This window comes from Ictalurus furcatus, chromosome 6, assembly GCF_023375685.1.
Source record: "Ictalurus furcatus strain D&B chromosome 6, Billie_1.0, whole genome shotgun sequence".
Lineage (NCBI taxonomy): Eukaryota > Metazoa > Chordata > Actinopteri > Siluriformes > Ictaluridae > Ictalurus > Ictalurus furcatus.
The window spans coordinates 33310896-33330749 of record NC_071260.1 but is presented as its reverse complement, the minus strand read 5'-3'; the positions used below and the strand labels follow the sequence as shown (position 1 = coordinate 33330749).

The window sequence follows — 19854 nt, the reverse complement described above, 5'->3', positions numbered from 1 at the left end:
ATTCTGATAATGAGGCTGTCTAAACTTTTGAACAAGTCGATCTATACAGTCTGTACCAGTGGCTGTGAACTCTTCCCCTTTAAATGTAATTGTGCATATGTAGTTTGCAATGTGTTTACCGTCTACATGTTGTGTCTCAAAATCATAGTATATGTATTTGTTGCTAGATGGCACAAGTTTTATTGGCTGTATAAAACACTGGTGTACGCCGTCATTAACCAATTCCATGCCACAATGGATACAATGTTCTGCTGCACACGTGTTGTTTTGGGGTGGCTCCGTTGACATGATATCGCCTATTACATTTCTGACAGTATTTTGTGACATCACACTGGGCATACTATTGTCCTAATTGCGTTTGTTTATGCGCTTTATAACAATAGGCAGATCTGCAGTACTGCAAACGATCATGACATTGCCTAATTTTGACAATGTCTTTATGACAATCAGGTGCATTACCAAACCTATGGTCTCTATGGCTAGTAAAACTGTGACAGTAGTCGCACACGTATGGTGTACCTATGAACGCTTTCAGATTCTTAATCATGAAATAATGGTCGTTGTGCAGATACAAGAACACGGTCTTGTTATGAGGCACGTAATTGGACGTATACCGTTCCAACATACCAGTACACGTTCTATGGAACACCGCTATTTTAATGTATAACAAACGTTCAAACTGTGTGATGTCATTAAACCCTATCTTTTGCTGTACTGAATACCCCGCAGTGTTCTGCAGAGACTCGGCTATCGGTTCTAGATCAGTACACGACGTTTGTGGGTGTAGAAAATGGGCCAGAAAGATTGCAAAATACAGATTATTAGATATATTGTTGGGACAAAACAGATTCATTCTGTTTCTGGCAATCACTTCGTTATGGGCTAGATCTTATGGGACGTATCTTTTGATAAGCCCCATTGTGTTTACCACGAGCTATAGACACATTTACATCCAAACCGTCATCAACCCGTACATTAGAGTTGCTTTGCATAATGTTCTCCATATGATTTGTGAACACGCACATTGTAATTGTTGTCAGGTGACAAGACAGCATTAACATCAGAGGGTAGACTAGGGCCTCTCAGTGTTATGTTGATTAAATCACCGGCCAGCAGTCTGGAAAACGACACTATTTCATCCATAATATCATGCAGAAATATAGTGTACGCAGCCAGGTCTGGAGCGTTATCACACGCATATCTATACGACGCCATATCTCCAAACTATTAAATCTGAGTCTCTGTACCACCGTATAACCACCAACAGACCCACCCTCTCTTACAATAGAATCAATAGCGGATGCGGATAACCCAAAATTTGGCTCCGAAGGATTAAACGTATGATATGATTCGCTGTCTGAACCCATCCCCTCTTGTTGTGAATTTGAAGCATGGTCTAATGACGAAGTTGGAATTGATTCTGCTTGATCGTCTGCCATTGATCTCGCCATGTTTAATAATTCCAACAACGTATCAGTGGTAGACTCAGATCTATTCAGATCCTCCATTGTCCGAATTAAATACTGTAATGTTTCTGTGTTACCGCATTGTTCAAAGAAACACAAACCGTCATCGTCACATTTTCTAGAATTAATTACTGCTCCCTGTCATATATCAAGGAGGTAACTCTGGAGTTCGGTTCCCATCAGCCACTGCACTGTACTACAACATGTCACATGACCACCTGCACCTGAATCATGTTTCTGGTAACGAGCAAACTTATATATAGCCATTGTTTGCACTGCTTCTCTGTCTTGTCCCCAGAGGGCGAGTGCGGGAGGACTGTGACTGGGCAGGAGATGGCAGAAGGAAGTGACGAATCAGGAAGTGAGATGGGGTTTGAAGAAGATGGCGGGAGAGATAGGAGTGTATGGAACGTAGTAAGATCGAGAAAACGGGAAAAAAAAGGAAAAGAGAATGTCTAACACAGAGGAAACAGATAGCGAGCAAAGTGTTAGCTTAGGAAAAAAACAGGAAGAGGAACACAAAGTAATCATAACATTATCTCAAGAAGGGACAACGTTTGGTGAGTGGAGTGCGGTTCAGCTAACAAAATCGATAGACAAACTACTGGGTGAGGTCAAAAGTGCTAAAATATTGAGAATTGGATCTCTACTGATTATTTGTAGAAATAAAGCCCAGCAAGGGAAAGCCATGCAACTGAATAAAATAGATGGTAAGAGAGTTCACTGTTCGTTGATTGGATATAAAAATGGGTTTGAGGCATCATCTCAGGGATACCTACAGGTGTTACAGAGGAACAAATAAAAGACAATATCTCAGGGGCAAAAGTACTAGAAGCAAAACGTCTTAAAACAACTAGAAATGGGGAGAAATGCGACAGCTTGGCTGTGATGATTAAGATTGACGACTCTAGACTGCCAAGTAAGGTGTACATAGGATATATGAGCTATGAGGTCAGGCCATATATTCGTCCACCAATGAGATGCTTTAAATGCCAAAAATATGGCCATGTAGCAGCAATATGTAAGGGCAAACAGAGATGTGGCAGGTGTGCAGGTGAACATGAGTACGGGAAGTGTGGAGAAGGTGTAAAGCTCGAATGCTGCAACTGTGGAGGAGAGCACAGCTCAGCGTACCGTGGCTGTGAAGCCAGCAAGAAGGCAGTGGAGGTGCAACGAGTGAAGACATCGCAAGGAATAACGTATGCGGAAGCAGTAAAGAAAGTGTCTGGTGAAAGGAAGGACTATAAACCAGAAAATAAAGATAGACCTTGCGGGGGCTGTGAAAAGATTGCAGTAAGGAAAGATATGCTAATTATGAGCAGGAAAGAATTTGCGTTGTTTATGGTTGAGGTTATAAATTGCTCAGCACAGACCGAGAGAAAGACTGAAAAGATCAAAATAATAATAAAATCAGCTGATAAATACCTTGGTATTAAAGGACTCAGCAGTGAAGGAGTGGAAGAAATGTTAACTGCAGGAATCTCTAACTCTCAGTCATGGGCCGGTGGCTCTTCATGATCCTAGTTATATTGCAGTGGAATGCCAGGAGTCTTATAGCTAATGGACAAGAATTCAAAAAGTTTGTGACTGATCTGTTAGATAAACCTCATGTAATATGTGTGCAAGAGACGTGGTTAAAACCACAGTTAGACTTTGTGATTTATGGATATACTACAATCAGAAACGATAGGGAAACGGGTAAAGGTGGAGGGGTAGCAACTTTTGTAAGAAATGATGTGAAATATAACCTAGTCAATAAAGGGAAAGAACATGAATCTGTGGTAGTCAGAATATGGACAGGAAAAGACAGGTTGTCAGTACTCTCTAAAAACAAATGTTTAGGCTCAACAAAACATTAACACAACAGTTTGCAATACATCAATCATTTTGAGTTATGACAACTTTAAATTAATTTCAACCAATGAACTACACCGAGTTAGAGAAATGACCTTTTCCTCTACAATCAAATTTATTTTCAATTAAAACTTATTTAATAATTTGTATAATAAACACAAGTTTTTTAATTGATTACTCATAAAAATCAAGTTGCTCCAACTAGTTTTTTTCACATTATTTAAAAGGAATTTAAGTGTTATGTACTTTATTACCATAATTCTGAACACAAGTTGTTAAGTTGACAATCTTTTTTTTTTTAATTCCGTTGCTCCATTTAGATTTTCTCCAGTAGAATGCAGTCTTTTAAACCAGGAGAAATTACTAACTTCAAGTTGTATAACAATAGTAACTAAAATCAAGCATAATTTACACTACAAATCTCATACCTAACATCTCTGCAGGTTTATAGACATAAAAGCACTGAAAGAAATGAGCAATATAGACAAAAATGAAACACTCTGCGTCTACTACTTTTATCTCTCATAGAACTATCCACAGTCCAAAGGCTGCTAATTCTGCTCAAAGAGCAAACTGACTACAATGGAGCTAGAAGGCTATATGTGTGAATGACAAAAGATAAATTTAAAAAATGTATCAATACATGAAATCAGATTACACAATGTTGTTGACTTTCATGCAAATAAGCAGAAATGTAATAATGCTTTTCTTTCCTATAACACAAATGAAAAGCTTTATGATTATTTCTGACTATGAGTTTCCTGAGACTCTGTGTTCTCTGTGTTCTTTCACACACACTCACACACACACTCACACACACACACGCACACACAAGGTCATCACCAACCGTCATTATCTTAACAGGTGATGGTCAGAGATTAATATCGGTGGTCCTTCACATAGATCCGTGTGTTCAACATTTAAAGATGATGTTTTAAAAGAAACGGGTTTTTGTACATATTGGTAAAAAAGAAAAATGGTTGTACTCCAATGTGAAATAAATCAGTGGAGACACACTGAGTACATTTACAGTCTATGAGGATCCCCATCATTAATGTAGAGTGACAAATGTACACACCCTCCGTGACTACATTACTTAAGGTTGAAACATTTTTATTTGTGACGGCAGCAGGACAACACGGTTGTACATTTGTTATCTGGTGATTTTAGAATTAGGCTTCAACTGTCAAATATGTTTTGTGAATGTCTTCATCAGGCAAAGAGCACGATGGCATTGAAAGAGTATACAAGAGTAATTGCGGTGATCTAATGCTTAGGAGTTCTACAGAACAGTATTCTCTCACTCTCACTCTGTGTGTGTGTGTGTGTGTGTGTGTGTGTGTGTGTGTGTGTGTGTGTGTGTGTCTATGTGAGTGTGTGTGTGTGTGGATATCAGAGTTGTGGTGTGTGTGTGTGTGTGTGTGGATATCAGAGTTGTGGTGTGTGTGTGTGTGTGTGTGGATATCAGAGTTGTGGTGTGTGTGTGTACTGAAAATATTGTGTGTGTGAGCAGTTTGAGAGAAAGAGATGATATTGTACTGGAAATCACAAATCCCACCCCATGTATATGAGTGAAAGAAGGTCACTGAGCTTTGAAGAAACTGATGTTTAAAGGGTTAAAATTCTGAAAATGAATGAATGTTGGGTAATTATGATTAGAACTGTGTGTGTGTGGTGTCATCATGTCAAGATCTAAAGAGTTCTGTAAGGCCTTCAGATTAAAGGTTGTGGATGCCTATTAGTCTGGCAAGTGATTTAAAAAGATCTCCAAATTATTTGAAATACATCGTTCCACTGTACGGAAAATCATCTACCAACAGCACACATTTCACACGACTGTCGATTAGTCCAGGACTGTCCGTCCCAGCAAATTCAGCCCAAGATCAGACCGTCTGATGCAAAGAGAAGGTGTGTGACTATGATTGGGAGTCGATTAAAAATAATTCTGAGTCGTTGTGAATCTAGAATCGACTCCAAAGTTTAGATTGGACTCCGATCAGAGGCGAGACTAGTTCAGACAGTTAATTATCTGATTAGAGTCATCTCAGGTCGACATTTCTGTATTATAAATTCTTTATTCTAATATTTTGAGATACTGGATTTTTCACTTCCGTGAGCTGTAAGCCGTAATCATCGAGATTAAAACAAAAAAAGCTTGAAATATTTCACTTTATGTGTAATGAATCTAGAAAATATGAAAGTTCCACTTTTTGAATTAAATTACGGGAAAAACAACCATACCACGATATTCTAATCTTTTGAGCTGCACCTGTACATGCTTTTACCTTTTTCTGATTCTGATTTATTATAGAGCGCTACAGACCAACTGAATAAATGATGCAGATATAACTGTGTGTGTGGGGGGGGGGGGGGGGGTATCAGAGTTGTGGTGTGTGTGTGTGTGTGTGTGTGTGTGTGTGTCTGTGTGTGTGTGTGGATATCAGAATTGTGGTGTGTGTGTGTGTGTGTGGATATCAGAATTGTGGTGTGTGTGTGTGTGTGTGTGTGTGTGTGTGTGGATATCAGAATTGTGGTGTGTGTGTGTGTGTGTGTGTGTGTGTGGATATCAGAGTTGTGGTGTGTGTGTGTGTGTGTGTGTGTGGATATCAGAGTTGTGGTGTGTGTGTGTGTGTGTGTGGATATCAGAGTTGTGGTGTGTGTGTGTGTGTGTGTGTGTGTGGATATCAGAGTTGTGGTGTGTGTGTGTGTGTGTGTGTGTGTGGATATCAGAGTTGTGGTGTGTGTGTGTGTGTGTGTGTGTGTGTGGATATCAGAGTTGTGGTGTGTGTGTGTACTGAAAATGTTGTGTGTGTGAGCAGTTTGAGAGAAAGAGATGATATTGTACTGGAAATCACAAATCCCACCCCATGTATATGAGTGAAAGAAGGTCACTGAGCTTTGAAGAAACTGGTGTTTAAAGGGTTAAAATTCTGAAAATGAATGAATGTTGGGTAATTATGATTAGAACTGTATTATATAATATTTTCATGACCGTTTTTGGACATGGACGTTTTTGTCCTCTATGGACGTATGTGTAACTTTTTTAATTGATGCACAAGGGTTAATGTAGCTTTAATGACATCTGTGTGAAAACAAACATGCAGTGATAACTCTTTTCTCTAAACAACGCACTAAAAAAAGATCTGGCCCAGTAAACTGGGACAGAATCCTTTTCTCCAAAGGTCAGAGTATTGTGCACTGTGATGTATTTACTGTGTTTCAGGTCAGCAAGTCTAATGATTGTGTTTGTAAACAGGTGGAAAAAAGGGAGGAAACACACAGCTGTAGTGTCAGGATGGCCGAGCGGTCTAAGGTGCCAGACTCAAGGTTCAGACCTTCACTGTGGTTAAAGGAGGATTCTGATCTCTAAATGGAGGCATGGGTTCAAATCCCATTTCTGACAGGATTTTATAGGAATAACATTCATAAAATGTATTAGTCAGGATTTAGACCTCATCATAGCACAGAGACAGCGTTAGTTAAAGTAGTAAATGACCTACTACTGGCCTCTGATCAGGGGTGTGTCTCGCTGCTTGTGTTACTCGACCTTAGTGCAGCTTTTGATACTATAGATCACACTATTCTCCTTGATAGATTAGAAAATGTTGTTGGCATTAAGGGAACAGTCCTCTCTTGACTCAGGTCTTATGTGACCGATCGTTATCAATTCGTAGATGTACATGGAGACGTCTCCGCGCATACCGAGGTTACCTTTGGAGTTCGGCAGGGTTCTGTTTTAGGCCCACTGCTTTTTACTTTGTATATGCTACCTCTGGGTCAAATTATTCGTAAACATGGAATTATCTTCCACTGTTATGCTGATGATACACAGCTGTATGTCTCAGCGAAGCCAGAGGACAGACAGCAGCTTAGTAAAGTTGAGGATTGTGTAAAGGACATTAGACGTTGGATGTTAACTAACTTCCTTCTACTTAATTCTGATAAGACAGAAATACTTGTATTAGGCCCACGTGTAGCTAGAAATAAGCTTTCTGATCACATGGTTACTCTGGATGGTCTTTCTGTTTCATTATGTACAGCAGTTAAAGACCTAAAGTCCTAACTAGAACCAGAAGATATGACCACACATCACCCCAATCTTATCAACACTGCATTGTTCAAGTCTGGGCTCTGGCTGGGCCACTCAAGGACATTCACAGAGTTGTCCTGTAGCCACTCCTTTGTTATCTTGGCTGTGTGCATGGGGTCGTTGCCCTGTTGGAAGATGAACCTTCGCCCCAGTCTGAGGTCCAGAGCGCTCTGGACCAGGTTTTCATCAAGGATGTCTCTGTACATTGCTGCATTCATCTTTTCCTGGATCCTGACTAGTCTCCCAGTTCCTGCCACTGAAAAACATCCCTGCAGCATGATGCTGCCACCACCATGCTTCACTGTAGGGATGGTATTAGCCAGGTGATGAGTGGTGCCTGGTTTCCTCCAGACATGACGCTTGCCATTCAGGCCAAAGAGTTCAATCTTTGTTTCATCATGGTCTGAGAGTCCTTCAGGTGCCTTTTGGCAAACTCCAGGCGGGCTGTCATGTGCCTTTTTCTGAGGAGTGGCTTCCATCTGGCCACTCTACCATTCAGGCCTGATTGATGGAGTTCTGCAGAGATGGTTGTTCTTCTGGAAGGTTCTCCTCTCTCCACAGAGACACGCTGGAGCTCTGTCAGAGTGACCATCGGGTTTTTGGTCACCTCCCCGACTAAGGCCCTTCTCCCCCGATCGCTTATGTAAATGTGCCTTTTTAGTTTTTTATTTCTAATAAATTTGCAAAGATTTCAAACAAACTTCTTTCATGTTGTTATATTTGTATATATTATTTATTTAATATATTGAATTGTATTTTAAATTGTGAATCAGCACCTAATGCAGGATTAACATACAGATCCATCTGATCTTTACAAAACCACAAACTGCTGGTGGAGGGAAACTTAGAGCTCAATTTGAATTCTCCTCCACTGCACAATTTCACACATAACACACACATCCAGCTAAACATTTCACCCAGGATTAACAGCATAGCGCTAACAATACAAATACAGTAAAGACACCAGTCTTCAAAGCCTCAGTTTATTTACAATGATTTAAATTCAGGAATAAAATGAATAGAGATAGAGATCTATGTTTAAACATATTTTTATGATTTTAAATTCATTCTGTGGTTTATTTGTTTCTGGAAGCCCTGAACTGAAAGTTGTGGGGAAATGTACTATGTGGTTATTTGAACTTTATCCCATTATTTTTTATTTAATAATTCATTATTTCAACACAGTAGGTCGTTATTTTCACTTAAAATATTTCAATGAATATCTTGGAATTTCAAGATATATTAATATCTGAGATATTATCTTATTATTTTGAGTTTACACATTATTTTGATGTAACTGATAAGATGAGTCGAAATAATAATAGAACACTTTGTTACGCTACCGCCGGCAGAGGGCGCTGCGGCGTCGAAGCGCAAAGACTGCTGCTGAGCGCGCGTGCACGAGACTCTTGTATATGGACACGCGCGGTTCGTTTGTTTTGATTCTCCCTGTGTGCAAGCGTTGGTTGATTTACTCCAGGTGTCGGTGATTTAGTTTAATTATGTTGGTTATTTAAACCCCTTGTGTTGCTGTGCACTTCGCGCAGTATTAGAGCCATATGTTTGAATGTAGTAGCGAATGCGTGCAGCATGCTAGCGGTCTTATTTCCATGTCCTGTTTTCGTGTAATGCCTAGACTCTAGTCCCATGTTTAATCTAGCTAGTCTAGTTCAGTATAGACCGCGTTCCCTGTGTTTTGTTTGCTTGGTTTATTAATAAAGACATTGCTCCTGCGCTTACTTCCTGTTAACCGTCTTGTGTCGTTACACACTTCAAAATAAATTCCACAATGAAGTGTTCAGTGCTTCAGTAAAAACAGACTTTCACAAAGAACGTGAATCTTTTCATCAGCAATATTTCATTAATGAATTGGAATAAAACAATATCAGCTTTAACTGATCTGATTCACTCTTACAGAGCACTGAAGTGGGAGGATCTTTACAGGAGATTTATCACAAGCAACCCATATAAATGGCAGTAATTTATCAGTAAATGTGTGTGTGAAAGTGTGTATGTGTGTGTTAGTGAGAGGGTCAGAGAACGACAGCTTTCCTCTGTTCCAGTCCAGCTGCACTCTGATCCTCTGGAGCTTCTGTGTTACTGAGAGGAGAGTGTGTGGCTGTGGTGTAGAACATGTTCTATATTTACCACCAGAATACCACACACACCAGATTCCACTTCTGGAGAATATCTCTCCCTTCCTCTGAGCAGATTCTGTCATCACACCCACTAACCACCCTGTACAGTCTCCTACTTCAACGTCCCAGCAGTGTGTCCCTGAGTTAAAGACCTCAGAGCCCAGGATACAGCAATAATCATCAAATCTCTCTGGATTATCAGGAAGCTTCTGTTTCTCATCACTGAATCTCACACTGGTCAGATCATCAGATACAATGAGTTTAGGATGAGCAGTGTTGGGGTCCAGAGTTACAGGTGCTGAAAACACACACACACACACACACACACACACACACACACACACAATGGCGTTAAACTAACTTAATCTTCTTAATTCTTAATTTAAGAAATGATAACTGTAATTACAATATTAATAAATAAACATATATAACCGGGTGTATTTAAATTACAAATGTAAACAATCTTTATAAGAATTGTAAATCTAGAACTTTTGTAAGCCGCTGCAACGATCCATTTTTACACTCGCACTTCAACCACTGAACAGTCTGACACAGCAGAAGCCTTTCAAAATAAAAGTTCCCTGACATTACATCAGTTCAAAAGGTGTCTAATAATAATAATAATAATAATAATAATAATAACAACAACAATTCCAAAACATTACACAAATGAAACATCACTATAAAAACAACTTTAGTGTTATTAACAAAGGCACAGAAACAGAAAGAAAGAAGGAAAAAAGGAAGATTCTTACTGTATTGGACAGCGTCCTGCATCTTCTCCCAGACTCTGAACTTCAGGTTGTCCAGATGTTTTGCCACATGGATCAGTGGTCCTGAAAGCTCCTCTGGATGCTGCAGTGTGCACTGAGCTCTGCAAAAACATTCAGGAGTCAGTGCTGCTGTGGGTTTGGAGTCAGAAACACAGAGAACGAGAGAGACAGGAAGCACATCACTCACCTTTTCACTGTGGCCTTGTAGTTCTGTAAAACAACAAAGCAAATATCAGTGGATCTGACTGACATTTTTACACCACTGAAATGTGACGTTTCTGATGATGGAAAGAAGTTTTACTTTCTCACAGTATAAATACTGACTAAATGATCCTCACTTGTAAGAACGAGACGTCTTCAGCTCTCATCTCCTCTTCTACGCCTCTGATTGTGTCTGAAAGAGATGATATGTCTCTGCTCAGCTTCTCAATCTTCTCCTTCATCATCTGACCCTTCTGCTCCTCTTCCTCTCTCAGTGCAGCTATCCTGGCTGCCTCTTCATCTCGTAGAACCTGGTGAAGCTTCTCAAACTCCTCCTTAATCTGCCGCTCTGTGTGTTGGGCCTGAATCTGCAGTGAAGAGGAAATCAAATGAAATAGAACTGATTATGCAGTGATGCAAAATATCATTCTAATATCAAAACCATCTTATTGATTCTAACCTTTATATGTTCTGCAGTCTGACTCCAGTTCAGTTTACAGTCTTTAAAGATCTTCAGTTTCTCCTGTAGGGGCTTCAGAGCAGTTTTCAGGTCCTCCTGAAACAAATCAACACACTGCATGGAGACTCTGTGTTTAGTAATAGCTGTATTCTCTCTTACAAGCACTCATTAGAGCTTTTCAAATGCACCAAGTACAGAAGAAACAATGAAAAGTGTAGACTTATAGGATGTGGGTTTATTGGTGTACACTGCTTTAGTCTAACATGGAAGATCTGCTCCTGTTTATACAGGAGACACTTCAGATGCTGAAAATCTGAAGATGATGGAATAGCAGACTCACATTTGTTATTATGTTACTAAATTTATCACAAGATAATTATAATTTATTATTTAATTATTACACTGTGTTTATATTGAACCTGTAGATATTGATATGTAGAATAAACTCTTTTTTACATGTACCTTTTACAGGAACATTTTATTTACCTTACGGTCTGTTAATGCCTCATCAATGGGGCAGAATTTATGGTTGGTGTGTATTTTTGAATCTCGACACACCAAACACACCGGCTGTTGATCATCCAGACAGAAGAGTTTGAGTTTCTCACTGTGCAGACTGCAGACTGTTTCAGACGCTGATGAAGATCTCTGACTTCTCTCCTGTAAGAAAGTCTCACACAGGTTCTTTAAGGCCAGATTTGTGGGAGGTTCCTCCATAGACGACTTCCTCCTACAAACAGGACATTCTCTGGATCCTTTGGTCTCCCAGAACTTCTGCAAACACACTTTACACACACTGTGACTGCAGCGCAGAACAACAGGATCCGTGAAGATTTCACAGCACACAGGACAAGAGAAATCCTCCTTTGAAAACTTAGAAGCCATTTTATTTTGCTGCTGTTGTTGTTCTCTCCAGTCCGAATGTTCAGATTCACTTTCACTTTGATCAAAAGTAATCACACCCTGATTTCAGGTTTGTTTAAAGTTAATATACGACTTTGCAGGTCCAGTTAGTAATCACTTCCTTTCACAGAGCTGAAAATGAGACTCAGAATTCTCCATAAACCGAGAATAAAACTAAACTCACCAGAGCAGAACACTGCAAAAGGACTGCAGTCCTCTCGGACTCTGCACTTCCTTAATGGGAGGAGTTTTAGAGAGACAGGTATGACCTGTTCCACTCATCACTGACAGCAGAAACAGCAGATAAAGATCACTTCTGTTTAAATTCTGACTACGAGTTCATTAACAGCACTTGTCTTCTGGACTGAGAATAAAAATTTATCGGGCCCCATTCTTCAAAACAGGACATGTGAATTGTTGCCTCCCCCTACATCTTTTATGCCTTTGTGTAACAAAAATAATAATTAAAATAACTTTAATGTAGTGTAACACAATATGAGTTATTTTTAAGTATATGAAACCCATCTCTGTTTGAATGTGAAAAAAATTCTAATCTTAAACTTAAGTGAAATACAAGAGCTTTACAATGTTCACTGAAAGGCAAGACAAATTTATTTCTATAGCACATTTTCAACAACATGGTAATTCAAAGTGCTTTACATAAAACATAAATGCATCACAAAGCAACATTTAAAAAGAAAAGACATTAAAAAGAGTTCATAGAAAATATATAAAAATAAATAAAAAAGTAATAAAAATAAAAACAAAAAAATTAACAACAGATTAAAACGGTTACGGTGCAGCATAAATATGAATTAAAATACCTTGATGATTTAATTAAAAGCAGCAGCAAAAAGAAAAGCCTTCAGTCTTGATTTAATAGAACTGAGAGTTTTGGCAGATCTGCAGTTTTCTGGGAGTTTGTTCCAGATATGTGGAGCATAAAAACTAAATGCTGCTTCTCCACATTTAGTTTTGACTCTGGGAACAGAAAGCAGACCTGTTCCAGACGACCTCAGGGGTCGGATGGTTCGTAATGTACCAGTAGATCAGAAATATATATTGGACCCAAACCATTCAGTGCTTTATAAACCAACAGCAGTATTTTAAAATCAATTCTTTACAGACAGGAAGCCAGTGCAACGACCTCAGGACTGGAGTTATATGATCTACCTTTTTAGTCTTCGTGAGGACCCGAGCAGCAGCATGTGCTGACCTCTAATCGCGTCTTCTTAGCTCCAAAAACAATAACTTCAGTTTTCTCTTTGTTTAATTGGAGAAAATTTTGGCACATCCAATCATTAATTTGTTCAATGCAGTTCCTCAGAGCCTGTATGGGATCATATTTCCCTGGCGAAATGGTTATGTAAATCTGTGTGTCATCTGCATAACTGTGCTAACAGATTTTGTTGTATCTCATAATCTGAGCCAGTGGAAGCATGTAGACATTAAACAAGAGAGGCCCCAAAATGGAGCCTTGGGGAACTCCGCAGGTCATTTTTGTAATGTCAGATGTGTACTTGCCTATAGACACGAAGTAGTCCCTGTGTCTTAAGTAAGATTCAAACCAGTTTAGTACAGTGCCAGAAAGTCCCACCCAATTTTTTAGTCGGTCTAGTAATATATTGTGGTCGACCGTGTCGAATGCAGCACTGAGATCCAATAATACTAAGACTAAAATTCTGCCGTTGTCTATGTTTAAATGGATGTTATTGAAGACTTTAACAAGAGCAGTCTCAGTGCTGTGATTAGGTCAGAAGCCTGACTGGAAGACATCAAAACAGTTGTTTAGTGCCAAGTAATTGTTCAGCTTTTGAAAAAAAATCATTTTACTTAAGAACGGGAGGTATGATATGGGTCTATAATTACTCATTAGTGACGTGTCTAGATTATTCTTTTTTAAGAGTGGCTTGATGACAGCAGTTTTCAGGGCCTGTGGGAAGAAACCTGAGAGAAGAGATTTGTTGACAATTTCTAATAGTTCTGAGGCCATGCAATTAGAAACCTTTTTGAAAAAGGCTGTTGGCAGAATATCAATGCAGCAGGAGGAGGATTTCAGGTATTGCATAATGTCCCCCAAGTTTTCATGAGTGATAGGATGAAATTGTGTCATGCTAATTGAGTTGTTTGTAGATGGACACAGAGGCAGTGAAAATCCTGTACCTGACATGGAAACACTGATTGCTTGTCTATTTTTTTTTATTTTGTCAGTAAAGAAAGAGGCAAAGTCATTACAGGCCCTGGTGGATAAAAAGTCAGAGGCTACTGACACAGGAGGGTTGGTTCGCCTGTCAATAGTAGCAAACAAGGTGCGTGCATAATCATTGTTTTTGGAGATGATGTTAGAGAAGAAGAACCGCCTTGCATTTCTCAGTTCTAAATTATACATGCAAAGTGTCTCTTTATAGAGGTCATAGTGAATCTGGAGATTTGTTTTTTGCCACCTGCGTTCAGCTTTCCGACACTCTCTCTTTCCGGTTCTTACCAGAGTGGCATTTCTCCATGGAGATCTTTTCTTACCAGAGACCACCTTCACCTTAATGGGTGCAATGGTGTCGATAACATTTGTAATTTTAGAATTGAAATTATCTACAAGCTCATTTACTGAGACCCATGAGAGGGCGGGTGTGGAAGGGAAAACCTGAACAAATATTTCACTGGTGTTCTCAGTGATTTGTCGTTTTTTGATTACCTCTGTTTGACCTTTAGTATGCACAGAGATGGCGCTCTCAAAGAAAACACAGGAGTGATCAGAGAGAGCAACATCAGTTACCACAACCTTTGAGATGTTCAGACCATTGGAGATGATTAAATCCAGAGTGTTCCCCTTATTGTGCGTGGGCTCAGTCACATGCTGAGTCAGTCCATAGTTATCAAGAACACCACACAGTTCTTTAGTCTCTCTGTCCTGGGGGTTATCAACATGGATGTTAAAATCACCAACAATAACTACACAGTCAAAGTCAATACAAATTATAGCCTTTAGCTCAGCAAAGTCATCAAAAAAGGCTGCACAGTATTTAGGTGGCCTGTAAACATTTAGAAATATAGATTGAGAAGAGGAATTCAACTGAAGATCCACATATTCAAAAGAATCAAAATTTCCATAAGACATGTTACATTGTAGAGAGTCATTAAACAAAATTGCAACTCCACCTCCTTTCTTGTGTATCCTATTTTCACTTAAAAAACTGAAGTTTGGTGGGGAAGACTCAATAAGAACAGCTGCACTGGTATCTTGGTTTCAGTTAAAAACATGAAATTAAGATTGTGCTTGATTATAAAATCATTCATTAAAAATGTTTTTCCTGCCAGAGATCTAATATTTAATAAGGTTAAATTTAGTGTGTTAAAAACTGTCCCATCTGTCCCATTTTTTGCATCAGGCTGTGGCTGACGAGGAATTAATGCTAAATTTGCAGAATCTACGAAGCGTTTTCTCTTTCTCAGCAGATTCACTGTTCCATTTCTCTTACCTATCAACACAGGAATTGAAAAAGCTACTGGCACACTGGGCCCTGGCTTGTACTTGTAGCCAGGGCCCAGCATATATCAGTTGGAGCCTGCTGTATTGGAGTGTGACAAATGTCAAAACTGGCTGAAGACTAAATGTCAATGGTGGAGGTGGACAGTGAGGGCCGTTTAGGGGAAAGAAAATGGGAGTAGGGCGGGGGGTAAGTTTAGTCCCAGCAGTACCCAGCTCTTTCATGTAGTCAGTGAACTCCAGGAGGGGGTAGGAGGGAGAGAGAGGGTGTCTGAAGATAGGGGTGACTTAAATGGGGTTCGGGGAGGTGAAGAAGGTAAATCCTCAATGGTGGTTGTTAATGAGGGGTGTGGAGACTCTTCCTCTTGGCCCTGATCTGTCCCATGGTCAGAACTTTCTTCAGGCGCGGGGTGAGGTGGCTCTCCTTCAACATTCCTGGTGCATTGTGTTGTGTATTCCTCTTGTCTCTTGTCCTTGATAGAGGGAACAGACGAGTGGCACAAGAAGTAGGATAGGTTGGAGCTAAACAGTTTTACGCCTGACCTTTAAAAAGATGTCTGCGTTCCCAGAAAAGGTAAAAATTGTTAATAAAATGCACTGAATGGACGCTACATGCATCTGAGAGCCATGTGTTCAGTGTTCAGTGCCACCAATCTGCTGAATCCATTACTTCCTCTCCGAACGGGTGGTACTGGGCCACTAAGAAACACCTTAACCTTCAGAGAGCTCACTGTGTTCAACAGATCACAAAAGTCCTTTTTTAATACTTCAGACTGTTGCTTCACAATGTCATTTGTCCCTGTGTGCAGAATGATGCTTTTTACAGTTGGGTGTGCAGTCATGGTATGCAAGATTCTTTTTGCCAGGTCAGAGACCATATCCTTTGAGAAGCAGAGTATTTTGGTTTTCTTATCCGACATGTTTCTTACATCATTTACAGAAAAGTCACCCACAATCAGAGTTTGAGGCCCAGCCGTTAGCTTTCCCTGTCCCTGTAAAACACAGACTGATTAAAATCCTGAATGGAAACGGCTACTTTTATTTAAACATAAATGTATTTCAGAGTTAGTTTATCCAAGTTACGTACACTTCTCATAAAAGGTCACGTCAAAAGATGATTCCCCTGCTGGAGGTGGAGAGGAGTCTGCAGCTGGAGGGGGAGAGCGGTCTAACAACTAGAGGGGGGAGTGGGGTCTGCAGCTGGAGGGAGAGTGGGGTCTGCAGCTGGAGGGGGGAGTGGGGTCTGCAGCTGGAGGGGGAGAGAGGTCTGCAACCACTGCACCGTTGTGAGGTGCCCTGTATACGCCAGTTAATTACTACTATCATAAATACTGGCACCCAAGCCCCTGTCTTAGCCAGCTCCATGTGTGATTAATTAGAGCTGTTATGTAGGCTCGGGAGGTAAAGCTAGACTTGATTCCTTTGACTTCCAAGATCTCTTGGATCTTTCTTTTCTGATTACGACAGCCAACTAAATGACACCTTTCAACACTTCGATGCTGACCCGACAGCCTGAAATTACTCTTTCCTCATCAGTATGTCCACACGGGTCTGTCTGATTCTGCTGTTCTGCGCATGTACGACAGAGTGGAAACATAAGCTTACCACCAGTCCTATAGGGAAGGATGGGGTGAAGCAGTTTTCGTGGTGGCAGCACTGTAGCTTTGACAAATCCATAATAATTTTCAAGACGTCCAAAATCCTTGAAATTATTTGGGGATGTGCTATGGGGTAACATTTTTTGGCCTGGCAAAGGGACTACAATCTTGTAAAGTCGACATATCGTATTTTTTCACTAATGTCGGTTTTGTGATACAATTTCTATGCGTTACTATGACCACCAAATAGAGCGTTGCGCGGTTTCAGTCTTTCAGGATAAGTGTAAATGGACATAAAGGCCATTACAGCGACATCGGTCTGTTTAGCGTTATTCCAATCACACTCCCACATTACCTCAACATCCAGACCATACGCTTTTTCTAATATTTCGACTTTGTCATCAAATTGTCTTCTGAGCAAGCCGTAGGGCACTTTTGAAAACGGATGTAAATGGTTGGGATTATAACGACAATCATGCCTGTGAAATATACAACCATTGAATTCGAAAGCTTTTTTGACACCATCCTTTTCATAATAACCATTGAGATGGTATTTTCCAATCACCATCGCGCCGTGGTTTAACGCGTGTTGAATGTTTATGCCGTGTGTTGTTTTAACATATTCAAGCCATTCAATGGAAATGTTTCAGTATGTCTTGTTCTGATTTGTGTATGCGTCGTTATGGGTCAGAGCTAGGGTGTCTTTTGGTAGGAAGTGGGTTTTATACACGGCCATGCAACATGTTGCTAAAGTGGTGTATCTGAATGGGTCGAGTTTGGTACACTGTATGAATTCGTGACGGTACTTCATGTATACCTCATGGACCAAAACAACGTCGTTCTTGCCATACTTAGCAAGTTCTTTTTTTAAAATCAAACACTTCGCACGACACCGTAACATACCACTCATCAAACGGAGCCCTCTCTTTGTCAGACATTGTCTCATAGCCGTAGAAATGCTTGTTCGGGTATGGTCCTATGTAGTCTTCATTTTCTATTGTATTGAACAGGTGTGGAAAATAACCTTTCTCAGCACAGGTTAGATTTAATGCAGCGGACATCATGGCCAGACGCATAGGGATGAATGAGTAGCTATCACTGAAACGTTGCTTGAATGTCTTGTCATACATTAAAATGATCCAACAGCCTTGCATAGCAATTTGAAGTGTGAGCCCTGCTTTTGTGAAATATTCCAAAAGTATAAAGTTGTCAAACCCAGAAACATTGTGTGCAACCCATGTGAAATTCTGATAATGAGGCTGTCTAAACTTTTGAACAAGTTGATCTATACAGTCTGTACCAGGGGCTGTGAACTCTTCCCCTTTAAATGTAATCGCGCATATGAAGTTTGCAATGTGTTTACTGTCTACGTGTTGTGTCTCAAAATCATAGTATATGTATTTGTCGCTAGATGCCTCGAGTTTTATTGGCTGTATAAAACACTGGTGTACGCCGTCATTAACCAATTCCATGCCACAATAGATACAGTGTTCTGCTGCACACGTGTTGTTTTGGGGTGGCTCCGTTGACATGATATCGCCTATTACATTTCTGAAAGTATTTAGTGACATCACTCTGGGCGTACTATTGTCCTAATTGCGTTTGTTTATGTACTTTATAACAATAGGCAGATCTGCAGTACTGCAAACTATCGTGACATTGCCTAATTTTGACAATGTATTTATGACAATCAGGTGCATTACCAAACCTATGGTCTCTACGGCTAGTAAAACTGTGACAGTAGTCGCACACGTATGGTGTACCTATGAACGCTTTCAGATTCTTAATCATGAAATAATGGTCGTTGTGCAGATACAAGAACACGGTCTTGTTATGAGGCACGTAATTGGACGTATACCGTTCCAACATACCAGTACACGTTCTATGGAACACCGCTATTTTAATGTATAACAAACGTTCAAACTGTGTGATGTCATTAAACCCTATATTTTGCTGTACTGAATACCCCGCAGTGTTCTGCAGAGACTCGGCTATCAGTTCTAGATCAGTACACAACGTTTGTGGATAAAGAAAATGGGCCAGAAAGATCGCAAAACACAGATTATTAGATATATTGTTGGGACAAAACAGATTCATTCTGTTTCTGGCAATCACTTCGTTATGGGCTAGATCTTATGGGACGTATCTTTTGATAAGCCCCACCATGTTTACCACGAGCTATAGACACATTTACATCCAAACCGTCATCAACCCGCACATTAGAGTTGCTTTGCATAATGTTCTCCATATGATTTGTGAACACGCACATTGTAATTGTTGTCAGGTGACAAGACAGCATTAACATCAGAGGGTAGACTAGGGCCTCTCAGTGTTATGTTGATTAAATCACCGGCCAGCAGTCTGGAAAACGACACTATTTCATCCATAATATCATGCAGAAATATAGTGTACGCAGCCAGGTCTGGAGCGTTATCACACGCATATCTATACGACGCCATATCTCCAAACTATTAAATCTGAGTCTCTGTACCACCATATAACCACCAACAGACCCACCCTCTCTTACAATAGAATCAATAGCGGATGCGGATAACCCAAAATTTGGCTCCGAAGGATTAAACGTATGATACGGATACGATTCTCTGTCTGAACCCATCCCCTCTTGTTGTGAATTTGAAGCATGGTCTAATGACGAAGTTGGAATTGATTCTGCTTGATCGTCTGCCATTGATCTCGCCATGTTTAATAATTCCAACAACGTATCAGTGGTAGACTCAGATCTATTCAGATCCTCCACTGTCCGAATTAAATACTGTAATGTTTCTGTGTTCCCGCATTGTTCAAAGAAACATAAACCGTCATCGTCACATTTTCTAGAATTAATTACTGCTCCCTGTCATATATCAAGGAGGTAACTCTGGAGTTC

The 19854-nt window shown here is 40.0% G+C and overlaps 1 protein-coding gene, 1 long non-coding RNA gene and 1 other non-coding gene across 3 annotated transcripts in view; 2 read left to right on the top strand and 1 right to left on the bottom strand.

Moving 5' to 3' along the window:
• Positions 1-3891, top strand: part of LOC128609266 (uncharacterized) — a 30655-nt gene extending 26764 nt beyond the window's left edge. The window contains exon 3 of the long non-coding RNA XR_008386199.1: positions 1765-3891. This is a non-coding gene — a long non-coding RNA (uncharacterized LOC128609266). The remainder of the gene's footprint in view (positions 1-1764) is intronic.
• Positions 3892-6609: 2718 nt separating this feature from the next.
• Positions 6610-6723, top strand: trnal-caa (transfer RNA leucine (anticodon CAA)). The gene is made up of 2 exons: positions 6610-6647; positions 6678-6723. It is a non-coding gene; the product is annotated as a tRNA-Leu (tRNA).
• A 1444-nt stretch (positions 6724-8167) lies between these two features.
• LOC128609256 (E3 ubiquitin-protein ligase TRIM35-like) lies at positions 8168-13074 on the bottom strand. The gene is made up of 6 exons (XM_053627762.1): positions 11469-13074; positions 10983-11078; positions 10660-10890; positions 10509-10531; positions 10304-10422; positions 8168-9846 (listed from the first exon to the last, which is right to left on the bottom strand). Exons 1-6 carry the CDS (start codon positions 11865-11867, stop codon positions 9302-9304), a joined length of 1413 nt encoding a protein of 470 aa, XP_053483737.1. The 5' UTR covers positions 11868-13074; the 3' UTR covers positions 8168-9301.
• Between the last annotated feature and the right edge of the window lie 6780 nt (positions 13075-19854).

Excerpts from the sequence above, each read along its gene's own strand:
- LOC128609256 (XM_053627762.1), bottom strand. The coding sequence starts at position 11,867 with ATGGCTTCTAAGTTTTCAAAGGAGGATTTCTCTTGTCCTGTGTGCTGT. Across the intron at positions 11,079-11,468 it reads AGGCATTAACAGACCGTAAG|GAGGACCTGAAAACTGCTCT; the intron begins GTAAATAAAATG and ends GATTTGTTTCAG. Across the intron at positions 10,423-10,508 it reads TACAAGGCCACAGTGAAAAG|AGCTCAGTGCACACTGCAGC; the intron begins GTGAGTGATGTG and ends ATGTTTTTGCAG.